The sequence below is a fragment of the Acanthopagrus latus genome, chromosome 10 (assembly GCF_904848185.1).
Source record: "Acanthopagrus latus isolate v.2019 chromosome 10, fAcaLat1.1, whole genome shotgun sequence".
Lineage (NCBI taxonomy): Eukaryota > Metazoa > Chordata > Actinopteri > Spariformes > Sparidae > Acanthopagrus > Acanthopagrus latus.
In genome coordinates this window covers 12,208,783-12,234,623 of record NC_051048.1, presented here as the reverse complement: position 1 = coordinate 12,234,623, position 25,841 = coordinate 12,208,783, and the positions used below count along the sequence as shown (strand labels likewise).

Below are 25,841 nucleotides of genomic sequence, written 5' to 3'. Positions count from 1 at the left end.
CTGAAGGTGAGGAAGAAAATAATATGATGGACTTTGTGACCAAACTATTAAAGTCAGAGCTGGCCACTTCCGACGAGCTCGACTTGAAAATACAGCGCTGCCACAGAGCCCTGGCTCCGCGACCACCACGGGAGGCTCCGCCGCGCTCCATAATAATTAACTTTCACGAATATAAAACCAAAGAACTGATCCTGTCGTCTGCTTGGAAAAAGAAGGAGGTCTTTTACAAAGGCACGAGAGTTTATTTTGATCACGACTTCCCGACGGAGGTAGTTAAGAAGAGAAGAGAGTACGCAGGAATAAGGAGAGTACTCAAAGAGAAGGGTGTGCGGTTTCAGACCCCCCCGCCGGCCAAGCTCAAGGTGTTTTTGGACGGAGGACCCAGGATTTACAACGATGCAAGAGAAGCTGCAAAGGACCTGCGGAAAAGAGGGTTCCCCATCGACCAAAATGACCCAGGTCCAGCCCCGGAGCCTCGCACCGCAGCGTGGGAGAGGACCAGGGACAAGCATCGTCAACGAGCATCCCACCCGGAGCTGATACGAGAGAAGCTGAGTGCTTTCCGTCATAACCCCCAGGAGACCTGACCCTAACGCCAGGTTCTGAATGTGTTAGATCTACCTCAGTCCCATCAGGTGAATTGATAATTAGCAAAATTATTCAATACTTTATCTCTCTCCCGCCTGCATTTTTATTCCTCTCTTTCTCACGTTGATTAAAGACTGACTTTTAGCTTGAGTTAAGCAGGCCAGTTGAAAATGGGAGAGTGGTCTGGTGGATAGTCTGCCATGGTAGTACTAAGCCAACTTAAGTAATTGTTGTAATCTCAAAGAGGGGCCCTTTCGTTAAAACAGGCTTTCCCCTCGGTTTTAAAGAGTATATAATCTCTTTAACAGTGGAAGTCAATTTTTTGAATATTCACTATGTTCTGTATTCAAATTTCAATAGCTGTTCCTACCCAAGTTCTAGGGTAAAGTGTTACAGGTTGCAGCAGGCTATTACTGGCATAAGGAAACAAAGCAAATGGACTTTCAGGAATATAAGATAATAACACTTAACGTGAATGGGTTACACAATCCAGTGAAAAGGAGCAAAGTTATTGCTAAAATTAAAAGGGAAAATATTCAAGTGGCTTTCTGGCAAGAGACACATCTCTCTGATTCAGAGCATGAAAAACTAAAAAAAATGGGTTTCACTAACACATTCTACTCCTCCCACAAATCTGGACGTAAAAGGGGGGTAGCAATTCTATTCTCAAATAAGATACAATTCCAACTAACCTCCCAAATTAAAGATAAAGAGGGTCGCTACATTTTAGTCAAAGGCAAGATTGATCTCAAAGAGGTCACTTTGTTAAATGTATATATGCCACCAGGGCACGACAGATCATTTATTAAAAAAATATTTGATTTAATAGCCCAAGAGTCATCAGGCACTTTAATTTGCGGTGGTGATTTAAATATTCAGTTACAACCCAAACTTGACTCAACAAACTTACACAAAAGGAGAAACCAAAACTCAGTACTCATGTGGAAAATGCTTAGGGAATTTGGCATGATAGATATATGGAGGGATCTTCACCCCACAGAAAAACAATTTACTTACTACTCCCCTAGCCACGCAGAATATTCCAGATTGGATTATTTTTTTATCTCTAATGCTGAAAGACATAGAATAAGTGAATGTAAGATAGGAGTTAGTGATGTGTCAGATCATTCAGGAGTATACCTCTCTCTGCATCTTAACAATAAAAGGAAGAATACTCTGTGGAGGCTCAATACTAGCTTGTTGAATGATAGAGTTTGTAAGGAATATACGAAAGAACAGTTAAAAGAATACTTACTAATTAATGATAATGGAACAGTAACACCAAATGTTCTGTGGGACGCCTGGAAGGCGGTACTTAGGGGTAAACTCATAGCCTTTGCGTCCCACAGGAAAAAGGAGAAACAAAAACACTTAGTAGAGCTGCAGTCTAAACTGAAGAAGCTTGAAACTCAACATTCGATCCACAGAGACCCACAAACATGGGCCCAACTCAAGTATATTAAACAAGAAATAAATCAGATTTATGATGAAGAAAATGAGAAGAAAATGAGGTTTACTAAACAAAAATATTATGAAACCGGCCCAAAGGCTATGAAGCTTCTGTCTTGGAGATTACGTAAACAACAAGCAGAAAGAACAGTTTACAAAATAAGAAACCCAAAAAACAACAAAGTCTGCCATAAGCTAGAGGAAATTCAACAAGCCTTTGAAGCTTATTATAAAGACTTATATACTCAACCTGATAGAGCTGATGACTCTGTAATTGATGGATTCCTGAAATCTCTGGATCTCCCCTCAATAGGAGAACATCAAAATAATGCACTGATAGCCGAGATAACAACGGCTGAACTGGGTGGCGCTATTTCTCGACTAAAGGCCAACAAAACACCAGGTTCAGATGGATTTGTTAGTGAATGGTACAAAACATTCAAATTTGAGATGATGCCCATTCTTCTTAGATGTTTTAATCACACCCTTGAGGAAGGCCAGATGCCCAAATCTTGGAGCGAGGCAGTAATATCAATAATTCCTAAGGAAGGAAAAGACAAGGGAGAATGTAGTTCATATAGGCCGATATCCATTTTGAACACAGACTATAAACTATTTGCCTCAATTATGGCCAAAAGGATGGAACATATTGTTTCAGAAATGATAGACCCTGATCAAACAGGATTTGTCCGAGAAAGACAGACTCAGGACAATATTAGACGAACGCTCCATGTGGTAGACTATGTGATTAAGGGAAATGTTAGTGCAACACTCATTAGTCTAGATGCAGAGAAAGCGTTCGACTCGGTTGGATGGGGCTTTCTCTACCAAACATTACATCGTTTTGGCTTTAATGAAAAATCTGTACAGTGTATTAGATCACTTTATTCAAACCCCACCGCCAGAATAAGAATCAATGGTCACCTATCCCAATCCATTAAGTTAGAGAGAGGTTGTCGCCAAGGGTGCCCACTAAGCCCCTCCCTCTTTGCACTCTTCATAGAGCCCTTGGCTCAGGCAATAAGGGAGGATCCGGAGATTAAAGGTATTTCAATTGGTGATGGTGAATATAAGATAAGTCTGTTCGCAGATGACATATTGCTCACTTTAACTGACTCACAGAGAAGTATACCTAAGCTGATGTCTCTTTTGAGACTGTTTGGTTCGTATTCTGGATATAAATTGAACACACACAAGACCCAGATACTTACATATAATTTCACACCGAATACTGATTTGAAAGGCAGATTTGATTTTAAATGGGATGCCCCTGCCATTAAATATTTAGGAGTTTGGATCCCAAAAGACATTACCAAAATATATAAGACAAATTATGATCCAGTAATCAAGACCATTAGAGCAGATCTAGACAGATGGACTGTACTACCCCTAGACATGTCTAACAGAATTGAAACGATAAAAATGAATGTCCTTCCCTGGCTGTTATATTTATTCCAGTCACTTCCTATAGAGATCCCCCCTAAAGATTTTAGGGAATGGAATAGAATGATATCCAGATTTGTCTGGAACAGCAAGAGGCCCCGAATCAAATATAAGACCCTGCAGTTACCTAAGGATGAGGGGGGGCTCTCTCTACCATGTGTGGAGGACTATTATATTGCTGCCCAGCTAAGACCACTAGTTTGCTGGTGTAATCCTAACTACTCAGCTATATGGAAAGACTTGGAGTTAAAGCAATCTGAAACACCAACACAGGCATTATTAGGTAATAGCCAACACCATGACCCCCACCTGGATAAACTAAATTGCTGGACCAGAGCTGCTCTTAGGGTGTGGTTTAACACCTGTAAAAAACTCCAACTTGAGAAGCATGCAAAAATATTGAAATGGGTGTCATATGACTCAGAATTTATACCATCACTTCTAGATCACCGATTCAGGCAGTGGACACATAATGGTATTACCGCCTATTGCACTATAACTGATAAGGATGGCCTATATTCCTTCGCCCACATCTGTAAATCATATAGACTGGGAAGAGAGGATATGTTCAGATATTTCCAGATCAGAGACTACTTCAATAAGAAAATTAAATTAACAGATAATGAGGATACCAATCTGATCAATATATTTATTGATGCGTATAATGCTAAAGACAGTAAACATTTAATCTCACAAATTTACAAAAAATTACAAAACTCCAACAACCATTCTACAAATCGGGTTAAGCAAAAATGGGAGGCGGAGTCCGGCCTGGAGATATCTGAGGACGTTTGGAAATCTGTTTGGGCAAGTCAAGCTAAAACCACCAACTCCAGAGCATGGCGAGAGTTCTGCTGGAAGAACATCATAAAATTTTTTGTCACACCTAAATTGAAATTTAAACAGCAGGGTCTCCTGGGACAGGATAAATGCTGGAGACAATGTGGCCAGACAATGGCCGATCACTTTCATATATTCTGGGCTTGCCCACTTATCCAACCATATTGGCGAGAGCTTGTTGAAGAAATTCAGTCAATCTTTGGTTTAAAAGCTGATCTTTCTTTCATCACATTCTACCTGGGTAAATTCCCAGATGGACTTATGGCTCAGGACAACTATCTTTACAAAGTACTTTTGGCTGCAAGCAAAAAGGCCATTACACAGAAGTGGCTGCAGACAAATGTGCCATCAAGGAATGACTGGATTACCATTGTCAACGAAATACAGTGCATGGAAAAGCTGACCTTTGTTCTAAGATTGCAGGTTGATCAGTTTACCAAGTACTGGGAAAAGTGGACTTTATATTCTCTAACGTGTAACTCACTGTCTGTGTGAATGACAACCCCATTTGCTCTAATGTATGCTCTATGTAAACCTTGTCAACCTGTCAGTTCCATATGATTTTGTTTTTTGTTTTGTTTTTGTTTTTTTCTCTGTTTTATGCTTCTTTGTTTGTTGTTTACTGTGGAAAAAAGAATTGAAAACTTAATAAAGAGAAAGTTTCAAAAAAAAAAGAATGACAAACAAAGCTAGTGTGCAGTTTTACAATGCAGACCCAAAAAGTCAAACTTTATAAAAGGGGCACTATGTAGTTTTTGGAGAAGAAATTCAAACTCTCTTTTAATATTTACAATATTAATGAAGTAGTAATACAGACTTAGAAATATATATTTTTTCCATAAATGAATAAACAAGCTGTTCTCAGAGGAAAGTGAGGTCCCTGACCACTGTTTGAAGCTAGGAAGTTGGCAGGGTTTGCCACATATAAAGTAAAACAGCACAACACAATTGTGTTGTCCTTTGAGGTCAGTTTGTTTATCCATTTATTTTTGTAAAAGTAAAACTAACCCATTCAAATAAGTTAAAGTCTGAAAATAAAGCCTGATTTTTGATATGCTTAAATATGCACATAAGTTCATACACGTATGTGTACAAGCAAAAGTAAATTCTACATATTTACATGTGTGTATGCATTGATACCATGGGTCTACTGCTTATTGCAATCTGTGTTTTGTTTTTTTACCAGATGCAGATAAAAGATCAAATTTTATGTTGAGGAGACAAAAGTACAATATTTACAATACAAATTGAATGTGTGTAGTACAAAAATAGCAGGAAATGGGAAAAACTAAACTGAAAGTACCTCGGGATTGTACTTAAGTACAGCACATGAGTAAATGTACTTACACTGTATACATTTTACATCAACTGTTACATTCTATCACTGCCCTCACCCTGCACATTGATAAATCATGAGTACTGTCCTTTTTCCTGAACCCTTCCTCCTCTCACTCAGAACTGGCTGTGTGTTGGGTCTGGCTCTGGTGCTTGCAGCTCTCTGCAGTAGTGGGCAAACGGACCAACATATCCACGTCACCCAAACACTGGACAAACTACTGTCCAACCTGCAGGACAGCAGTGGGCAGGGACGCATGCTGCAGGAGGTACAAACAACCCTGCAAATCACTAGTTTACTATAATGCAGTTTGACAGGTCAACAATATATTTAATATCTTCTTCTTCATCTTCTTCATCTTCTTCTTCTTCATCTTCATCTTCATCTTCATCTTCATCCTTCTCCTCCTCCACATGTGCAGGTCTTGGCTTATTCTGTGGCATGTGTGGGCGTCTCAGCCTTCAGTGGAGGCCTTATAGATGCTGCCAAGGCTGAGGAAGTAATGAACACTCTGCGCACCCTGACCGAGGAGAGCCAGCAGGTCAGCTGGACAGAGTCTCTTGTCAGCTAGATTGTTTCAGTATGGTTACCAACTAGTTCGAGTGCAGTAATTCTGATGTTACCACACCACAGCAAACTCTTCACGGCAAAAAATGGACCTAGATGAACCACAGTGATGGGACTCGAGATCTTCTTTAGTTTTTTTTCTCATCTTGGCTACGAGTTGTGCTAGACATTTTAGTGTTGTTGATGTAAAGTTATAGAAATGCACAGAAAGATTTTAAGGCCTTTCTATAGTCTAACCCCAGTTTTACATATTGTTGTTTTATTTATGTTCAGACTCCAGGCTTCTCCTTGGCTTTAGGGTTGGTCGTCCATGGCCTTTCAATGTCTGGCCACGGTAAAGCAGAGGACATCCAACCTCGCCTGCTGGCTGCTTGGATCAAGATCTTACTGGCCGAGGTATTACTTCTACCTTTTTTTTCCCATTTACAGATCCATGAAATACCGGATTTATGATAGATCTATATCACCTGTCATTTAACTCTATCAGAATGTAAAAGCACCTTTGATATCAGGTGTCATACTTCTGATGAATCCTGAGGATCAAATCGAAATAGGAGCTTTTCTTTTTCACACTCACGTTGATTCTTGACTGTTGGAGGAAACCCACATAAAAAAGAGCATGCAAACTCTTCACAGAGATAACCTGTTATGTAATATATTCAAGCCTTTACTCTGATGTGTGCTCAGTAGAGTTTTTTTTTCTTTGTTTCAGGGTTGTCCCACCATGCAGCGACTGGCTGCCATCAACGGCCTTGTGGCTTTAGTTGGATCAGAGAGTTACCTCGTTCAGGTGAGAAAGCCGCAATCGTTTTTTACATACCTTGCATATATTTTTATTTGTTTGTTACCATTGATGGTAGAACACGTGGCTGGTGCGTTCAGGTCTAAAATGTAAAGTCAATGCTGAAATGCCTTAAATCTGCACTCAAATAGGCAGCAGGGGGGCAACCCCACTGGTTCAAGAACCAAAATCGGTATATAGGTATATAGGCAGAGAAAATGACCCTACTTCTTATTTTATTACAACCACAGTAAACAGTCTTCTAATTAGTTTATGATCTCATTGGCTCGTTTCAAATCTTCAATACAGCAAGATGTTCATTTGTAAATTATGTCTCCATTTACAAAATATTAGACAATAAGCAGGGTACACTTTAAGGCTACATTGTGAGTTGGCGTGTCCTCAAGGTTTCAGTCAGATCCAATCAGGAGATTCTCCCCAGCTCCATGCTCTCATCCAAATATGGTCACTTCTGGCTCAGAAAGATCCAATATAGAGACGGCCATATTGCCATACTTGAGGCTTCAAAACAGTAGTTGGTCATTTAGCATTTATATAATGGTTAATTGTGTAGAGATAAACAGGAAATATGGAGCAAGAGGGAGATTTGAGAGGGTGGAAAAAGTTCACCAAAAGTTATTTATTGATCTTTTTTTTGTTCTAAATCATCATGTGTTTGAAAAGCCTGAACACAAAACCAACAGTACCATTTAGCACTTAGTGTAAGTACCTTTTTTGCCTGGCAATCCTGTTTATGTGGGCAATACATTGATACAGATGTCCTGGGGTGAAGTGTTTCTTAACAATACCTTTTCGCTGGAATGAGGCCATGAATGTTTCTGTCACCATACGCTCTGTCAAGCTTGTTGTCCTGTGTCACAGCTAAAGAGTGAGCTGGAGCTCTCCTCCCAGCAGCAGAGCAGGCTGAACGAGGTTATTCGAGCCATCACACAGGTATGAAGACACATTTCAGTTTTAATTTTCCTTGAAAATGTGATGTCCTCTCAGACACACTTCTCCTCTTAGCCAAAACTTTGAGTGATGCACCGTCAATGTACGGGTGTTGAAAAAGTTTGTGTTTACCGTACTGTCAATATTGCCACCGTCAGGATAAAATGACAGGTTACCATCAAACTGAGCTGGCCTTTGCTCATTATGTCACTGGCTTATTGGCTTGTTTTGCCTCTCTTGTAGATCATAGCATTCTCAGGAGCCATTGGTTTGCAGTCCAACAGTGCTTGTTTGGTGGGTCATTTGCATTTGGCCCATATGTCCACCAGTCACAGTCACACAGCAGGTAGGTGCAGGTGTGAACTTCCTTGTTACCACAATTGAGTGGAACGTAGTCAACTAAAGTCCTTCTCTGTCCTCAAAATGTGTTTGATATGTTTTCTCTTCTCCGGTCTTCCTCTCAGTACCTCAGGATTTCAGTTACCTCTCAGAGAGAAGTGTCATCAGATCCATCATTGACTTCCTCACAGAGGCAGGAAAAAAAGGTTTGTTGAGAAGTTTACAACTACCTTTTTAATATCACCACGTTGAAGATAGATAATATATATAGAAATGATTATTGACATTCATGATCTTCATTTTGAGAGTAACCTCTCTTCCTGTGGGTGCAGGTCCAGAGTTTTCCCATCCAGCCGTGGTTAAGACTGCCCTGACCCCCCTGGCATCAGTTGGAGCCAGTTTCCAGTACCCACCCATCAACTGGAGTGCTGTCCTGTCTCCTCTGATGAGGCTCAGCTTTGGTAAGAGTTATCACATATTTATGTTGTTATACCTAGGGGCTTGCAGAGCCAAAGCACTGAACTCAGCGTCTTTTTCCCTTTTACAGGAGAGGATGTACAGCATCAGTGTGTGGTGCTGGCAGCGTGTCAAGCTCAATCCTCTCAGAGTGCCTCTCTCTTTCTGGGCTCCTGGCTGTCACCGCCCCTCGTTCACAGTCTCAGTGTAAGTTCCTCTTAAGGGTTTCTTTATCAGGTCCCTGTGATTACTTTTATTACTCAGGAAAATCCTTCACAGTACAGCCCGACTGATACATATCCATGGTTGATATTATTAGATATATCAGTTTCTGCATGTATGCTGGATGATTAGCAGCAAAGCTTTTCAGTTCAGGAATATATAAGATATGCCAAATATAGTTAATCTCTTAGAGGATGCACCTCGTCAGTGTTTTATTTTGTGGTGTTAAACTAAGCCATAGTTAAAGTGCTCAACACCAAAAGGTGAGACACACACACACATCTTCAGGACACAGTATGCAATTCTCAATTTCAGCTATTCTGGCCGTAACAACTGACACGCTAACATTTCGGCCTATTGGATTTCTGCCCTCTATTTCTCTTAATGAGCACATCAGCTCCTTGCATAGTAGCTTTTTCGTCAGTGAATGTGGCATGTGAAGAACTCTGAGTGGTCAGTAGACTTGACTATAGTCAAATAGACTTCTTTCTCCTCCAGCACCAGACTCGGGCTCACCTATATGAGAATTTGGGCCTGTGGATGAAGCATGTTGCTGAGGACAAGCTCCAGGTCCACGTGGAGAGTCTGGGTCTGCAGCAGTTCCAAGACGACCTTCGTCCCCAGCGTCTGTCTTTGTGCCGCTCGCTACTTCGGGGCCTCAGTCAGGCCATGGCCCTCCCAAATCCCCCCAACAACTGCTGGTCCATCCTCTGCTCCACCACCGAGAAGATCTTCACCCTCCTGCCAAACCACATCCAGGTACAGGGCGGAAAGGACATAAGGGTTTATGCATTCCGAAACTACTTTATACCTGACACTTCATATCATTTTCATTCACATTTCAGCCACTGTCACAGTTTTTACACATCCGCAACAAATACCTCTTGTACTTCAGCTTCGACTGCTTTTACCTCTTACGCGTCAACAGATACTTGATCACAGCTAAAAATAAACCCTGACAATATATGTCACCTCCACAGATCACTGCCGCAGTCAGGTTGATAAACAGGAGTGAAGTTAATCCACTTTTCAATCGCGAAAGTTTTAAAAGTTATCTCTCCTGCCGTTTGTGAATGGGTGAGGAACAGAACACAATCCAGTGTGTGGTGGTGGGTGTTTATGCTGTAATTGTACAATGTCATTCACTTTGTTTTAGGATAATGAAGTGGATTTCTATGTGGGAATCGCCAAATGTCTGTCTGAGATGTCTGATTCAGAGATTGACCGAATCGCTCGAGTTACAGAGGTACAGTATGTGACAATAAGTTCAAAATGTTTAAACAGTTTGTCTTTAATCCATACAAATTTAAGTATAGAATTGACCGCCTGTGGTTTTATGAGGAGTGATATTTGCTAACTTTTTACAAGGAACTTTTCATTGGTTTTGAAATGGTGTCAATTTAATACTGATGCTACTATATGACCATTAGCATGAAAATAAGGGTTTTCTTTGTAGCTATTCTTAATGCCTGTTGCAAGCTTAGGCTTACATGGGAACGTTGCTTCCTTTAAGCAGAAACAAATAGATAGATTTACCACATTGCAAGCAGCTGTGTAAAAAAAAAAAAAAAAAGAAAGAAAAGTTGTGTTAAAATGAAAGCTGTTGCTGGCTAGTGGTTAGCAGCATTAGTGGTTTAGAAAAGCTAGAGGTATAAAAATACTGCTGAACAGTCAGTATTTGTAAATGAAAGTAGACATGATGGTAAATCAAGATCTTTACTGTGTCCTGTTAAGGCTGGGATGGAGAAGACCTGCTTCATCCTGGCTTACTTGACCTCCCAGGGCAGAGTTCCTCTCCTGGGTCTCAATGATATCATTGCTGGCGTGCTTCGTGGTTGGCCAAGCCAAAGAGTTGGCTGGATCCTCCTGCAGACATTTTACCAGTGTCGCCTGGCCACCAGCTCCAACACAGGTTATCCCAGAAATTATTCAAACTTCTCTCTTTGCATTCACATCATATAAAAAGTGACAAAGCATAGGTGAAAATATTTCAAGTTGTAAATAAATACTGTGCAATACTACACATTAAGTTCAGAATGGTTGTTTCTGATGGGTTAGGATCACTAGTCGCGATTTTTAAATTCCACACAAAATGGTTTTAAGGATTGATTTAATAGCAAGACAATACATGGTATTCTCTTCTTCATGATAAAATACATGTGTGTCTTAGTCCTCCAGTCCTCAGTCGGTTTGCTCTTGTTACAGGCGTTTCCAAACGGATGGAGTGGCTCCTGGAGCTGATGGGACACATCCGAAATGTTGCCTATGGTGCAACTCCTGTCATATGTGGAGACACCAAACTGGTAAGTTTCTGAGCCATTCTGGAAAACTTCAGTGTGTCTTTTTAAACAGACACTGTCATGACTGAGCCTGTGTTTAAAGCCCTGTATTTCAGCATGTAGGTGAGAGTTAAGGGCTCCTCAGGAATGACTGTCATTTCTGAGGCAGATTGGAATGCAGCTCCAGTCTTGTTGAATGTGTCTACTAATATAAGTTAAAAGAGGCTTCACATTTTATTTGATCTAATTCAAAGGTAAAATGAACATCAAAAGGTCTTGTACAAATTATTAAAATGGGTTGTCTTTCATTAGGGTCTTTTGGGTTTTTTGTGCTTTTGTAAGTAAGTAAGTGCTGTATTGTAGGCGACTGGATGTGTTTTAGTTTCTTGAAGGTGTTTCATCTTTGACCCAAGAGACTTATTGGATGAGAGGTGAAACACCTTCAAGAAACAGTTCAGTTCTAACCAACTTGAGGGGAGTTTGCAGGCTTCTAAACTCTGTGTGGGAGTGTCCTTACAGAGTTGTTAAGGACACGTGTGAGCTCTCACTTCCAGACTTGTTAGGGGCCACTTGAAGACTCTGCTGTCCACTTACATTTGAAGGAGAGAAAATCTTTCCCCTTGAGGACAGCAATGTAGACATCTTGGCCAGAGAAGACAGGTGGTTTGAAGGAGGAGTAAAATAATCCGACTATGTCAAACTGGAATGATCGTCTTTGAACAGAGGAGGTGGCCTACAACATTACTTATCACCCACCTATAATGCAGTACTGAGTTTCCTCCACAGACAGCATAACAACCATTCACACCTAGGCTCACCTAGTCTTATCAACCCACATGAAGCCAGTTGTCTCAATGACCCAATGTCCCCAACGACCTTGAAACCAAATGTAGAATCAAATGTGTCCTTAACGACTTTGTAAGGACACTCCCAGACATAGTATAAAAGCTAGCCACCTCCTCCCCAGTTAGAACATAAGAAGCCTCTTGGATGAGAGTTGAAACATCTTCAAGAAACTGAACATACAGTTGCCTATGATACAGCACTTGTATGACTAAGGTTGTTATTCATGAACCCTCAAAGATACAATATGTAAGCGTTCTGCATTGAAATACCTAAAAATGACTTGGCCATTGTTGTATATTTTGTTGAGTCATGTACTTAGCCCAAATGTTTCCAACGATGTTCAAACAGGAGAGATACACAAGTTTACAAACAAAACATCCTGCAACATCAGGAAAAATTAGTTGTTTCCTGCTTGGTATCACATTACACTCATTGTTAGTCACGTTGACATTAATGTCTTTAAAAACGGAACACCACCAATTAGATATCACTTTGTTAACATTGTTGGACTCATAGTGGACAGTCTAAAATAAAGGATCAGAGACATGCAGCAGATATTATTTGGTGAGATATTGTCTTGTACCAGATGTATGGATGTACAGGTATGTGCAGGTTGTGGAAAAGTGCTCTTGAGACCTGGTCAGACTCACTCACTACAGATAGTATTTTATATTCTAACTAGCTGAATGTAGATTTTTTTTTTTTTTTTTTTTGCAGGCCACAGACTTCCTTTTTCAGGTTTTTGCTGCTGCTGTAGTTTCCTGGGGTGACCACTTCATGCCCCTCCTTCTTGGCATAAGGGCCCAGTGGTCCCCATGGCAACCCGACCCAAAGCCCGAAGCAATACAACACAGTCTTTACGGTGAGGAGTCACTCACTGAGCACACCCTGCCGCAGTGCCTGCTGGGAATGTCCCACAGCCTGGCTCTGCTTCTGAACAAAGAGCCCTGGAACAGCCAGACACACAAGGTAAGTGTGTTGGATGTAAACACTTTAATTTGAAAAGCAATGGTTCAGGTTTTTAAAGCTGAACAAGATGCTGAAAACCTGTGTGTCTGTGTGTCTGTGTGTCTGTGTCTGTGTCTCAGTTCATAGACTGGCTTCTCAGCATCACAGAAGGTCCTGAACAGTGTCTGTCAGCTACGACCATCACCACAGCCAAAGGTCAGAACACAAACTAAATATAACACACATTACTGACTTCTTTATGTCACCTCTATTTAGCTTGGTGTTCGTAGACGGGAGGTTCGTTTAGGTCTCTAGGTTAGCTGGTTGATGACAAAATATTACTTTGGTTCTGTTGGCTTAACTGGGTAACTCAAAAAGATTTGGCTCTGGCCAAAAACAGCAAGAAGTCCAGACCAGTCTTATCCAGTTCTCATAACACAGTGCTTATAAAAAGTATCCCCTGTGATGTTTTCCCCTTTATTTACATTCATAAATGGAGTCACAGTCAGTATACAAAAAAAAATGAACTCCTTGGAGTAAAAACAGATTTCTACAAAGTGATGTAAATTCTTTAAAAATACATAAGGTAAAATAGTAGATTTTTTTTTTTTTTTTCTGGAAACACACATCCCGTCTTTCCTCTTACACTGAGAACACACGTTTACACACGTTTGGTGGATTATCTGATCGTCCTCGCGTGTCTTCGTTTCAGCTGCCCTGTTGGCCCTGAAGTCCTCCACTGAGTTCAAGAAGAAAGCTGTGTGGACCCGAGCGTACGGATGGTAGCCCAGGGGAGCTACACCACAATGTTACCATAGCATGTGTGGACACAGCTGAGGCTCACTGCAGCATCATGGACTTGTGGACAAACTGCACTTTTGCCATCGTAACTCTCCTTCACTCACATATTGCCTGGAGGAATGTGCTCCGAACAATGTATGCCTGTTAAAAGTTCATCAAATATAGCAAATGTTTAAACAGTCTGAATTTCATTTTGTGGATTTTGAGCTCATGGTCTTCTAATATAGATAATAATGATGACATGACTTTATGACCTCAAACTCCTCTCAAAATCAAACATACATATTTTTAATTTACATCTTTAGTGCCATTCATATATCTAGTTTTGGTGGGAGCTTTTAGATATATTGGGCATGAGATGGTGTGTGTATGTACTCATGGCCGACTCCTGCTTGTGACAGCACTAGATGTATACATTAAATGGTGTCCACCTCAGCTTAGCTGTAACTTTAGCTTGCCTAGTTAGCGAGCCTCTTGTCCATGAGTAAGCTTCCTTATGTGCAGTGATACAAAAAAATGTAACCAGGTTTGGTTCCACTATATTGGAGAGAGGACAGACCTCTCTACAGCTGATATCTCCAAAACTCTCAGCTCACACCAAAACAATCTAGGTGGATTAAGAGGGAAAATATTTTTTTTTTTCATTTTAGTTCGAACTGTCCCTTTAAACCATCCAGAGGTGACCTGAGGTATTATTTCCTTTTCATCTTCTTCCATTTCTCCAGGTGGTGTTGTCTCTCCTTCAGCAGTTGCCACACTGTCACAGAGGCCCCTGAAAAGACAACACCAGTGTTTTTCAGTATTAATTAATTATGTATATTAATCAGTATTTATTTGTCAGTTCATTATGAGGTATAAGTTCAGCTGCAAAACAAAATACCTGCTGCAGGTGTAAGGCAGTTTACCAACTAAAACTAAAAGTGGGTCATCACATACCAGCTCTCCTTTGGTCGTTGGTCATTTCATACTTCTCTTAAATTGATGGGACATTGTGATATTCTATGTCTGTTCTCCAAATACGTTTTTGACATTTGGCCCTCAGATCTAAAGGGACTTGTTTTCATGATTGTATGTGTGTTTTAAACCTCAACGATGTCTTATTTTTCACTGGATTGGTTTGAAATTTAACCTTGGTATCATAGAAACCCTGAGGATTCATTATTAAAAATTCACATCGCTACTAAAATACAGTCAATTTGTCCAAGAGGGATTATGTGAATTTCTGTGGTTTTTTTTGTTTTTTGTTGGGTTTTTATTTCCCCGTAAGTGGCATAAATCTGAACGCACCCATGTGACGTGCCTTCACTCACAGCCTGCCTGCACTCGCCTCTTCTTCCCAATCCTACTAGTAACTGAAACAAATGATAGGGAAGATGTTCATCCTCTTGCTTGCGTAACGCACGTTACATCGCCGCTAGACATACACGCTCCCTGAAAGTTAACTTGATTAACCCTGTGCTGATGAACGGCGGGGGTGGAGAGGGCGGGGCACGTGGGGCGCCAGGGGAGGTGTGGCTGGCACGAAAGTTTTGTTTTGTGCTAACATGCGGGTGCTGGATTATGACAATGAGTCAAATGTCAATTTAACATTAAGCACCGTTTCTATCTGTCTGATACCTGTTGAGCCTGTTTTTCATTTGCGAGTTACAATTTGTAATGGTTCAGTTTGCTGCAAATAGAAGATAACTTCCTCTCTTCAGACAAAATGTTAATCTTAGTTCCTCAGCCCAGTACACACACCACAGCCAACCTAGTGAAAAATAAGCAGTTACTGGGGTTTAGAATACACATACAAATATCACAAAAAGGCTGAAATTTAGAAAATCAGTGTGGCAAAAATCAATGTGGCTTCATATCACTGGTTCCATATCTGTACCAATTAGAAACCAATCAATAGCTGATGATATAAATTACCCAATATTGCACCAACGATTTTTTTGGTCCGATATATGCTGAGCGTCACTGTTATAAGACACTGACAAACTGTCTGGCCTGTTTACAGTACAGTCCCCTTCACTGTTCTGACACAGAGCTGAAGGTGTTTCAGGCTGAACGCTGGCTCACTCGTCTTACCCAGAGCAAGAAAAGGCAGGTAGAGCATCAAGAGGACGGGCAGGTGAACATGTGCCGACACTGTTGAATTCAGCGGTTTGGAGTTCGCTGCCGTTGGCTCAGCGTAAGGCAGGGCCTGGTATATAGTGACGCCTGAGGAAGAAGGACACAAACAGTCACGCAGAAACACATGGAAGACGCCAAACTATTTCTTTAAAGGAAAAGGTCACTGCAAGATTACCTGCGGTGCTATTTATCATGTCGACAGAACTCTCTGCAGCTGATACCTCCAAACTCACACCAAAACAATCTAGATGATAAATAGCACTTCAGGTAAGAGGGATATTGTTTTTGGGTGTACTGTCCCTTTCCCTGTGTTCACACTGAACACAGTATGTTCATTACAGCCCTGTTAAGAAGCTGTCCAAAGCAGTCAAACAAAGAACATTTCTGACTAAAAGACACACCACGTGTGTTGTTTTGAAGGAACACACGCTGGTGTGGTGTGTCGCTGATAGACCAGAGGTTCACAGCCGCCTGCAGCGTGCGATTGTTTGCAGTGGACTCGTGCTGAGCCTCACACACGCGACAGAGGCCGGATGTACTTTCCTCACACACTTCCTGACAGTTTATCATCTCCTCTGCTTTGCCAACTCATTTCCTGTAAGCCAACACGACTTCCTTTGCGTCTTTGTCACGTTAAAGTAGTTCATAATGCTCAGCAGTGTCAGATCAGCAACAAGCAACAACGTATATAACTAATAATATATTGTTTATGATCCTAAATGTAGTGAGATGCATTCCGAGGCCCGTGTAGCCATTTGGTCGCTTTTTCATAAATACAATGAAGTTGATGGAACGGGTTCAGTCACCTTCAGTGGCCGCTGACAGGATGTATACCGGGATCCAGAGTGTGTAGCGAGTCCACAGCATGGCGACGGATGGTTTGTCCAAGAGACACAGCAGCTCATGCGGGTACCTGTCGTCACACACGGCACACATCAAAAACGTTTGATGAGGTTTCCAACTGAGGGCAAAAATGACGCAGTATGACTCAATAACTGACAGCTGATTTGGCCAGAAGAGTTCCATAGTGAGCCATCGCTGCGATCGCCATCACGCTGGGCAGACCTCTCTGGAGCCTGGAGAAAAGACCATTCTTCTACAATCATGTTGTTCACCGTGATCCTGCTGCAGCTCTCTGTACACCTGCCGCTGTATTTATAGTCAACATGAGCTGAACATCCGCTTGCTGAAGACCAGCGGGCAATTCACTACTCCATTGCTTCATTACATGCTCAAGCGGACAAAAAAAAAAAAAAAATAGATTACCACATCATAAAATGTTGTGTACTTTCAGAATATGCTTGTTTGCTCAGTTCAAAGTACAAAGAGCCAAAGGAAGACGAAGTGGAACTCGTTTTCTTTCCTAGTCAAACAGCACTTTTCTTCTTCCAGACTGACACTCAGTCCAGTTTAAGACACAGTAAGTTCTCAGCTGAGAACATAAGGACCTCTACTCCTTCGATCAATTATTACGAACACAATTCTTAGCATACCATAATTATATGTTATCGTCCTGAAAGTATGCAGTTTTAGTTTCAGACTGTTGCTTTCCCAAGGAGACAAAAATCACAAATCAGCTGACTCGGAAAGAGCAATTACAAAGTTGTTAAAACTACATTGATTAAGAGTCGTTCAAAAGATAAATGTGTCGGAGAACGCCGGGCCTGCTGCATCCCGCTTAAGTACAATGGAGTACAGTCTAAGTAGCAAGGGATCATGGGAGGTGTTAATCCACCAGTATTGCATTGATGAAGACATATCTACTTGACCCAGGGTCAATGTATTGAGTTTTATTCACTTAATGTTTAGTTACGTCTCCTTCTCTGACTTTCTCCCTCACTCTGACTCTCTCCTGGAGGTTACAGTGACCGGCTACCAAAAAAAAAAAAAAAAAAAGCACGGAATTCTCTGGTTCGAACATTGTTGGAAACATTTGGGCTAATGTAAAGTACACAACTCTACAACATGTTGTAAGAGAGTAGAGCCGGGCGACCACCACATGTTGATACTGATATTAACGATGTATCGACTGATATACACACATTCATAGCAATGACCCCTCAAATGTGATTATCAAAACACCTGTGAAGAAAAAAGACATGTGAGGGGGGCAGGGCAGTTTGTTTATCTGCATTATCTTGAACAAAAAGAGTTGCTGATAAGGACACATCGGCCGATGATATCAGCCAATTGATACATCAGTCGGGGTCCGTAAGAAAGATCTCGTCGATTTTAGGACATTTTAACCAGGAAATGTTGCCTGTTATATCTTTAATCTGATGGGGCCAGCTAGGAAGTCTTAACTACGTAGATTTATCATCTGAGGATCATGAATATTCACAGCAGTAAATGTCAGGGTTAGACCACACTAACAGATAACAGACACCTCGACTGACTTGTGCTGTTATCCCTTGGCCCCACTGCCAGTGAGGCAAAAACAAGCCATACAGTATTGATTTAATATTGGTGAAATACCGTAGGAGGTCCATTACGTTCCACAAGAAGAACTGAGCACACACGACTGGTTTACTCTGGATCTCCTCCAGCATGATGATCATGATCAGCAGCAGGTTCTTCTCCAGAACCTGAAGAACAAGAGAACATGCACTGTTCACCAAGGCTAAAGAGCTCTTGATTACATATTTCATACATTGTACAGGATCCGCATGATTAATTACTGAATTCCAGTCAGAGGTGGAGCTGTGCTACACACTTGGATGAAGCGAGGAAGGAGTCTGGCTTTCTCAATCCTGTCTGCGATGTGGAAGAGCTCCAAGATGGAGAGCAGCTGGCACAGACTCATCACAAAGCCGACGGAGTAAAATGTGTCCGCTAAGGCATCTGCAAAGTGAAAAATCATACTTAATCACGCGAACTTGTGCCGACTGGTAGAGACTTATCGTGGTCCTGTCCTTCTGAGCTAAAATCAATCATGATTTAAAGGAACAGTTCAACCTAAAATGAAAATCATCTCCTCTCCGCATGCTGAAGGAAAGTCGGTAGGGGGGAGTTTCGCAGTCCACAAAACATTTCCGGAGCTTTACAGCAAAACAACGTTGCAGCATCCTCTTAAACGACTGAAGTGGCTGGGGACTTTATTTAAAATGGAAAAAACAACTATTTGGCTCCACATGCTGTAATCCAAGTCTCCGGACAGACCACGACAATGACAAAATGTTCTTTTTAGGGTGAAGTGTTCCTTAAAATGGGCCTCTCATACCGAGCTTAAAAAGCTTCTAGTGTTGTACATATGCATCCTTGTGTCTTCTGCTGGTGCTGAATGTTCTGTGTTGGCAAATCTTACCTCGACCAAATGTGAGGAACCTGGCTATGCTGTTGGCCAGTATCCACGTGTGTCCACAGAACTGGAACAGGTTGTAAGAGAAAATATAGGCGAGCCTGAAGCTGAGCCTGTAAGAGAAAAAAAAAAAAAAAAAAAGGTTTCATTTTTGGTTTCAGGTTTACAGGCTTTAATGTTCAAAAAACACAATTGTTTTCTCATCCTGTCCAGTGCTGCAGCTCTGTATTCACCCTCTATCTTAGCTCCTGCCTCTTGAAGACCTGCCCAGTCTGCTCTGATTGGTCAGCTCGCACATGCCTGAACCAGCGGCGCTAACAACACCGGAGCAGCTGTGCCAAATCCATTCTTACACACCAAACGACAAGGCGTCGTTAAAGTTTAATTAGCAAGAAATTTACAATGTATAAAAAAGGTTATGGTAAAGATTTCCTGAATCTTTCCTAACACAGAGGAAAATAACCCGTCATTGCACACGGCATCAGCACAGATAGAAGAATGGAATGGCTGACTGCAGACAGAAAAATCCTCCCCAGGTAGTTTTAAACTCTTTGCATATGATCTGTGGGCTCATGCTGGATATAAAACCTTCAAAATAAGAACTAATCCCTGTTTACAGGAGTTAATCTTAGAGAGTTGACAGTAAAAGAAGCTCTGTCTGTGATCAGCCTGACATTCCTCAACACACCCTGCAGATACAGAACATTCCTCCCACCGCGAGAACACCGCTGTCCGATTCCCACAACACTCACTCACATTCTCCCCATGAAGTCTCCTTCTGGTCCTTGTGTTGCAGGTACAAAAAAAATGAGCTGCTCATAATCCCTGTCTGACTTTGAGGAGAATCATTATTCTCCAGGTGCAGTTTGTGGCTCCTTGAAGCAGTTTTTCTCCCAGTAAACTGGAAAAAAAAAACAAAAAAAAACCCCGCCTCTTACTTCATCGTCCTTCACAAGCGGAGGCAGAGAAAAATGAAGCAATATGAGGGTTTCCTTCTGCTTCCTCAAGCTGATTCTTACCATTCTTACTGTGAGTGTGACGTCAGATAGTCCCAGCCCCCTGAAGGAAAAAGTGAAAAACTATAGACGCAGACTCAGGAGAGAGAGGAGCAGCAGGAGAACAATGAGCCACACACACACACACACACACACACACACACACACACACACACACACACACACACACACACACACACACACACACACACACACACACACACACACACACACAAGCTATAAGCTATAACACTGACACTAACACTCACAAAACAGCTTTGAAATCTTATTAACATTAAAATCAGGACAACAACAAGCTTGTTTATTCTAAAAAAAAAAAAATGATGATATTCTACATTTTGTCATCAAATCCCATGAAAATAGCAAAGCAACAACACTGGGACTATTTTCAGCAGCGGGTTAAGATTTATTTGGTGTTTATTGCCAGAACAAAACACTGGCAATGAACATTACAATAAATCATGGATATTTTAAACTTTACATTTCCTGATGTTTCAAGTTTTCTTTCGGTCGAATTTACTGATTTTTTTCTAACAGAGTGCTTATGCTCCAGTTAGGGTTCACCCATAAAAACCACCTGGTTCTGAAAACATTGTGTCTGACATAAAATATGCATTTTAGCAGCAACAAAAACGGCTGGAGATACCCGAGGTCTCTTTAAAAATGTACAGTGGCATCACACTTATAATGTTGAAACGGGTTTGGACAACAGTAGATCTATGTGGAACAGAGGATGAAGCTAAGCAGGTGCTGATACACAAAGTGCTTGTTGATAAGATCAGCTCATTGTTGGTTTGACTCTGTGCATTTGAAGAAAATTGTAAAATTATCAAATAATGTAGTAGAGTCAAAGGTATGACATTTACCTAAATGGAGTGGAAGTGTTAAAGGAGCAGAAATTGGAAATACAAGTATCTCAAAATTGCTCTGGAGTAAATCTACTCAGTTACATTCCACCACTGCAGATGTTGCTCTCCATAAAATGGTATGCACTGCTCTCTAGTGGTGGAAATAATGAATTCCCTCTGCAGATAACACATTCAGCATAAACATCCAGACTGAATGAGACACACAACAGCGCAGAAGCAGTTCAGTTAGAATACAGCATGATTTTAGTGACGCTCATAAAACTCAGTGAGGAGTTTGTAAACTGTTGCTCCAGACTTTCTTCCTACTTTCTTCTTTTTTCTTGTGCGAATGTGCTGCTGCAGCACTGTGGTAACTCCAGGAAGCTGCACCTGACTGTGGTTCCCCAACAAGCATTCCAGCATTTACCTCCCTCTGAAACCACAAACTGTCATTTTGACATTCCAGTTTGCGTGTTCGCTTGGCTTACTAGGTCCTTTAAAGGGGCTCTATGTTACAATTCATCAGGAATCTACATTTATGAATCAGTTTTTTTTTTTTTTTTTTTATTGGCCGTATTTTATTTGCCTATAGAAGAATGTGGATCATGTGTTAGTAGTTTAAAGGTGCTGGACTGTGGAATTCTCTGTAAAGGACTCAGGTCAGATTTCCTACAACAGTCCAAAGGATGTGACGTTATGCTGGTTCCCATTGAATCGACATGGGCTCTAGGATTTGGACACCCTCATTATACTCAAATCTTGTATTTCCTCCCTGCTCAGTGGGAGACTGCAAGTAATTCCAGCCTGTATTTAGAGAGATAGAGAGGTGGACACATAATTAGACCTTTAGAGTGAAGTTCAGACTCAAGAGCACATGATGGATATGAACATTTAATCTTTTAATATCTCTGCTGCCCCCTCGCTGTGCTGATGAAAGGCCAGTGACAGATGGAAAACAGATTAGTGTGGTTCTAAGGTCTCTGACCTGAGATAGTTGTTCACACTATCATATCCTCTCTGAAATTACAGCTCATTTTCTGTATCAGGTGCTGCACTGCACTCAAGAACCCCACGACAGAGTTAATGCTGTTGGTCACGGCCTTTCTGCCACTGCTGTGGAGTCCATTTTTTGGTCCATGATAACAAGTCAGAGTGTTTAAGGCAGAGAGAATCCAGCTGGTGAACGTAAAATACTAGGCCAAGATCCACAGGCCCTCTTGGAGCAGAAGTTATATATCGTACGTTTTATCGGTTATTTATTTATTTTATTGACACGTGAAATCATGATATTCTTTCCTCTGATAAAACTTTGCACTGGTCTGAAAGTGATTTCTCCAACTGTATTATAGATAATCTTCTCTGTTGAATCTATATTAAGTCTTCCATATTAATGACTAAAACAATAAGGAGTTCCACAGGGCTCTCTTTTTGGTCCACTTCTTTTCAGTTTATATACAAATGACTTAAGATAATCATGCCTTCTTTGTCCAGGACTTCAATATGTGGAAATTTGTCTCGACTACGTTGCTGACCCATGTTGTCTGCAGATATGAAAGAATTATCCACATGTAAACATTATACTGAAAATAATCTACATTATTACACATTTTTTTTTCTCAGTAACTTAAGATGACCACACTTTCATTCATTTTATATATTAATTACACTATTTAAATGTTAAATGTCACTGGCTACTCCCCAGCACTGGACATGACTCAAGTATTTCTACAGGAGTGAGTAATATTCCTTGTGATAAGGAAACTGATCCTCATGTGTAAAATCAGCGGAGTGGCCCTTTAATCCTGACTCACGCTGACTCTATTAGCTGCTGAAGAAGACATCTGGCTGTGATGTGAGACACAGATAACTTTTTACAGGTTCTTTTATGACTTCATAGAGCCCCAAATTCCATTATACATATATGTGTGTATATATATGTACCTAAATGCTGATATTTTTATGTTTGCTGCCATGGAGACATGCAGTCAACTGTATTTATCAGCGCGGTTTCCTCATTAATTAAGTTTCCTTCGTAATAAATTTCGAGTAATGGCCCAACATGATTGACTGCCTGCTGTTTTAATGTGGACTCCAGAAGTAACTGTATCTCCTCAAGACCTGCAGTCACCAGGCCGTCTCTCCAAAATAGTACTCTAAATATATCCTGTTTGTGTGACTTGGTTTACAGTATTTCAGCTCCAGTCTGCGTTAGGAGCAACAACTGAAGGTTTTTTTGGGGGGGGCCAGCAGACAGTTGTAATTTCACCAGACCTAAAAACTTGTCTCAGAAATGAATACGTTTGGAAGAAGCTACATAAACAGGACAGCTGAGTGTCCCATTGTTGATTTTTTTTTTTCTAATAACTAATTTCTAATCCATGTCATGTGGACTACACTGGAAACTGTATGTCTATGTTTGCTGCAAATGTTAACATGAAATTAGATTTTTTTTTTTGTACAGACATTATTATTGCATTATATTATGTGTATTGTGTGGCAAGCCCAGATTGCAAAATGAGCTCCTAGAGCCCCTTATTAAACCCTCCTCTGTGCCCCCCTCACCGTTCATTACATTATTCATAGTGCCAGGTTTTGCAGTGTGGCAGTACGAATATATAAGACCTCAAATAATGTGTGTAGTGTGCTTCAAAGTATCCTTCAAAAATGGCACCCATTGGGAGCCACCGGATGAATAGCTGTCTGGTCAGGTCTAAGTCTCAGAGTAGATGAGTTTGGGAGTACATCCGGAAGGTGACTGTCAGCCATCTTGGCCTCAGCCTGCTCTTGTTCAGTTTTGCAAGAGTGAATAATTGCTCACATATACAGTACACATGTAGAGCCAAAAAAAACTGGAGCATCCCTGTTGGCATGGGGCCTCATTTTGAAAAGCCTAAACCAGGTGTCCTCGACATAAACGACACCTTAGTTGAAAGAGAGATGGAGGAGGGACCACTAGAGTTTCTAAAATTGTGTTGCATATTAAACTGGGCCTACAATAATGTGTCAGGCAACCTATACATAGCTTGTGTGAACAAATCAGCAGCAGTCGGCATGCCTAATGTTAAGAGTGTTACCTCACCCTCTGTAATTTCTCAGATGGTTGCTGAGGCGGAGGGTATGTCAGAGTCTCCACCGGAGATCGCTACACCTAATCTCAAGTCGGACCTGATCTTGTGGTCAACATTGCGGAAGTCTCCGTACATCGTGGCGCCCACGGTACCATGGGAGGCTGCAGCTGGTGAAGCATACAAATGTAAAAGTCTGAAGTACGCTGGCATGACAGGCGAGGGAGAACAACGCGGTGCTCCCTGCAGAGGTTGGGTGTTCAGGGTTTGTAGCCAGGTCAGAAACAGGCTTCTGCAGAATATGGGGGGGGGGGTTGAGGACAAGTTTTCTACAAGTCACTATCAGAGGCTGCTAAGCGAAGCACCACCTTGCTTTGGGGGAAGAGAGAGGACTGCAACTGGGCTGCAGGAGGGGGCAAACCTGGGCTGCCAGGTAACGCCACTGAGCCCTCTGGAGGTGTTGAGGGTCTGGTACCCACATTGTGACCCCCGATGATTACTCCTCCCCCACTCAAGACACCAGGTACTGCTGATTGTTCGAAGGGATTGTAACAAGAAGTCCTCTCAGGTGATAAGTTGCAAAATGATATAATAATGTTTTTTTTACACTTTGGTTAGTAATACACATAAGTAGCCAATATGTTTCAACACATTTAGCTGGCTATTTCACTGTTGAAGGTTATCAGTCAAAATAGTTCTAATTATGGCTGCCACTGCATCACTGGAAAGCTGACACTGACCACTTCAGGATGATATTAAGACAGTAAGACTTAAAGCTGCATGCCAAAACTAAACATGTGTTCAGAACAAGCTAAAGCACAGAATACCTGCATTGTATGACCACTGATGATATATTCTGTCCAACATATGAGTATAACATATAGGTTGGATGCTTGTTTGACTTGTAGCGCCAAGTTTCCCCAAGTTAGCCTCTGGGTCATCTCTGGTTTCCCAACCAGCATCTACTGTATTACACTGCTGGGGGGGGGGGGGGGTTGTTGCCTACCAACAGCAGACATCACAACCCCCTTCATAGCCTGGTGGTGAGTTCAGGGCCCCTGCCAGCCAACCATCTACGTGCCAAGTTATTCATTCCAATTAGAGCGGTGTCCCTGGCGCTCAGCGACAGTGGTGGTTCTAGTCATTTAAATATCTGTGTCTCATCCCATTAACACTGGTGCTAAGATGCTTGGATATTATTAATATGTAGCTCATAGTAATGATTTTTATTTAAAAAATGTTTCCCTTTGATTTGGAAGCGAGCTTCTCTTTTTGAAGCACAGCTGTTTGCAGGATGCATGGCGATGAGATAATGTATATTTTTGCTACTGTTTAAGATCAATTACAGTAATATGAGGATGGTGAAACAAAGTGAACCTTGTTTTAGTGCCGCGTCACCGGACCACAGAGCGACTCCTCAGACACTGCGACTCCTCAGTTCATCCTCAGAATTGAGACTGTCTGTCATAATCAGCCAAAGGTTCCTTGTAGTGTGTTTTAGAGGCTGGAGTTTCCATTTTCTCAGAGTTAAAACGCTTTTTCTAATGAAAATGTTAAAAAAAAAAAAAAAAAAAGCCTCATACAGTTATAACATTAAGAAACCAGAAGCTACAACATCTGAATGAAGAACCTGATTGGAGTCACTGATGG

General features: G+C 41.3%; 2 protein-coding genes across 4 annotated transcripts in view; one reads left to right on the top strand and one right to left on the bottom strand.

Annotated features, from left to right (window-relative positions):
• focad (focadhesin) overlaps positions 1–15,036 on the top strand; it is a 53,822-nt gene extending 38,786 nt beyond the window's left edge. The window contains exons 29-44 of one of the 2 annotated variants that reach the window (XM_037112402.1): positions 5,777–5,924; positions 6,078–6,197; positions 6,497–6,619; positions 6,936–7,013; positions 7,887–7,958; positions 8,199–8,301; positions 8,420–8,500; positions 8,627–8,755; positions 8,842–8,957; positions 9,471–9,731; positions 10,129–10,218; positions 10,707–10,884; positions 11,178–11,275; positions 12,815–13,066; positions 13,186–13,261; positions 13,758–15,036. In XM_037112402.1, coding sequence (XP_036968297.1) covers positions 5,777–5,924; positions 6,078–6,197; positions 6,497–6,619; positions 6,936–7,013; positions 7,887–7,958; positions 8,199–8,301; positions 8,420–8,500; positions 8,627–8,755; positions 8,842–8,957; positions 9,471–9,731; positions 10,129–10,218; positions 10,707–10,884; positions 11,178–11,275; positions 12,815–13,066; positions 13,186–13,261; positions 13,758–13,831 — 1,999 coding nt within the window. In that variant the 3' untranslated portion in view covers positions 13,832–15,036. Of the gene's footprint in view, positions 1–5,776; positions 5,925–6,077; positions 6,198–6,496; positions 6,620–6,935; positions 7,014–7,886; positions 7,959–8,198; positions 8,302–8,419; positions 8,501–8,626; positions 8,756–8,841; positions 8,958–9,470; positions 9,732–9,952; positions 10,050–10,128; positions 10,219–10,706; positions 10,885–11,177; positions 11,276–12,814; positions 13,067–13,185; positions 13,262–13,757 lie in introns of those variants that run through there. The other variant, XR_005077344.1, reaches the window with a different exon arrangement.
• hacd4 (3-hydroxyacyl-CoA dehydratase 4) lies at positions 13,472–20,266 on the bottom strand. 2 transcript variants are annotated; one of them, XM_037112403.1, is made up of 7 exons: positions 20,015–20,266; positions 19,269–19,375; positions 18,678–18,805; positions 18,440–18,549; positions 16,771–16,877; positions 15,920–16,051; positions 13,472–14,618 (listed from the first exon to the last, which is right to left on the bottom strand). In XM_037112403.1, the coding sequence occupies exons 1-7, from the start codon at positions 20,080–20,082 to the stop codon at positions 14,539–14,541; spliced, it is 732 nt and encodes a 243-aa protein (XP_036968298.1). In that variant the 5' UTR covers positions 20,083–20,266; the 3' UTR covers positions 13,472–14,538. The 2 variants fall into 2 exon arrangements, with proteins under 2 accessions (XP_036968298.1, XP_036968299.1); XM_037112404.1 differs by having other exon boundaries at positions 20,019–20,262.
• Positions 20,267–25,841: the final 5,575 nt, after the last annotated feature.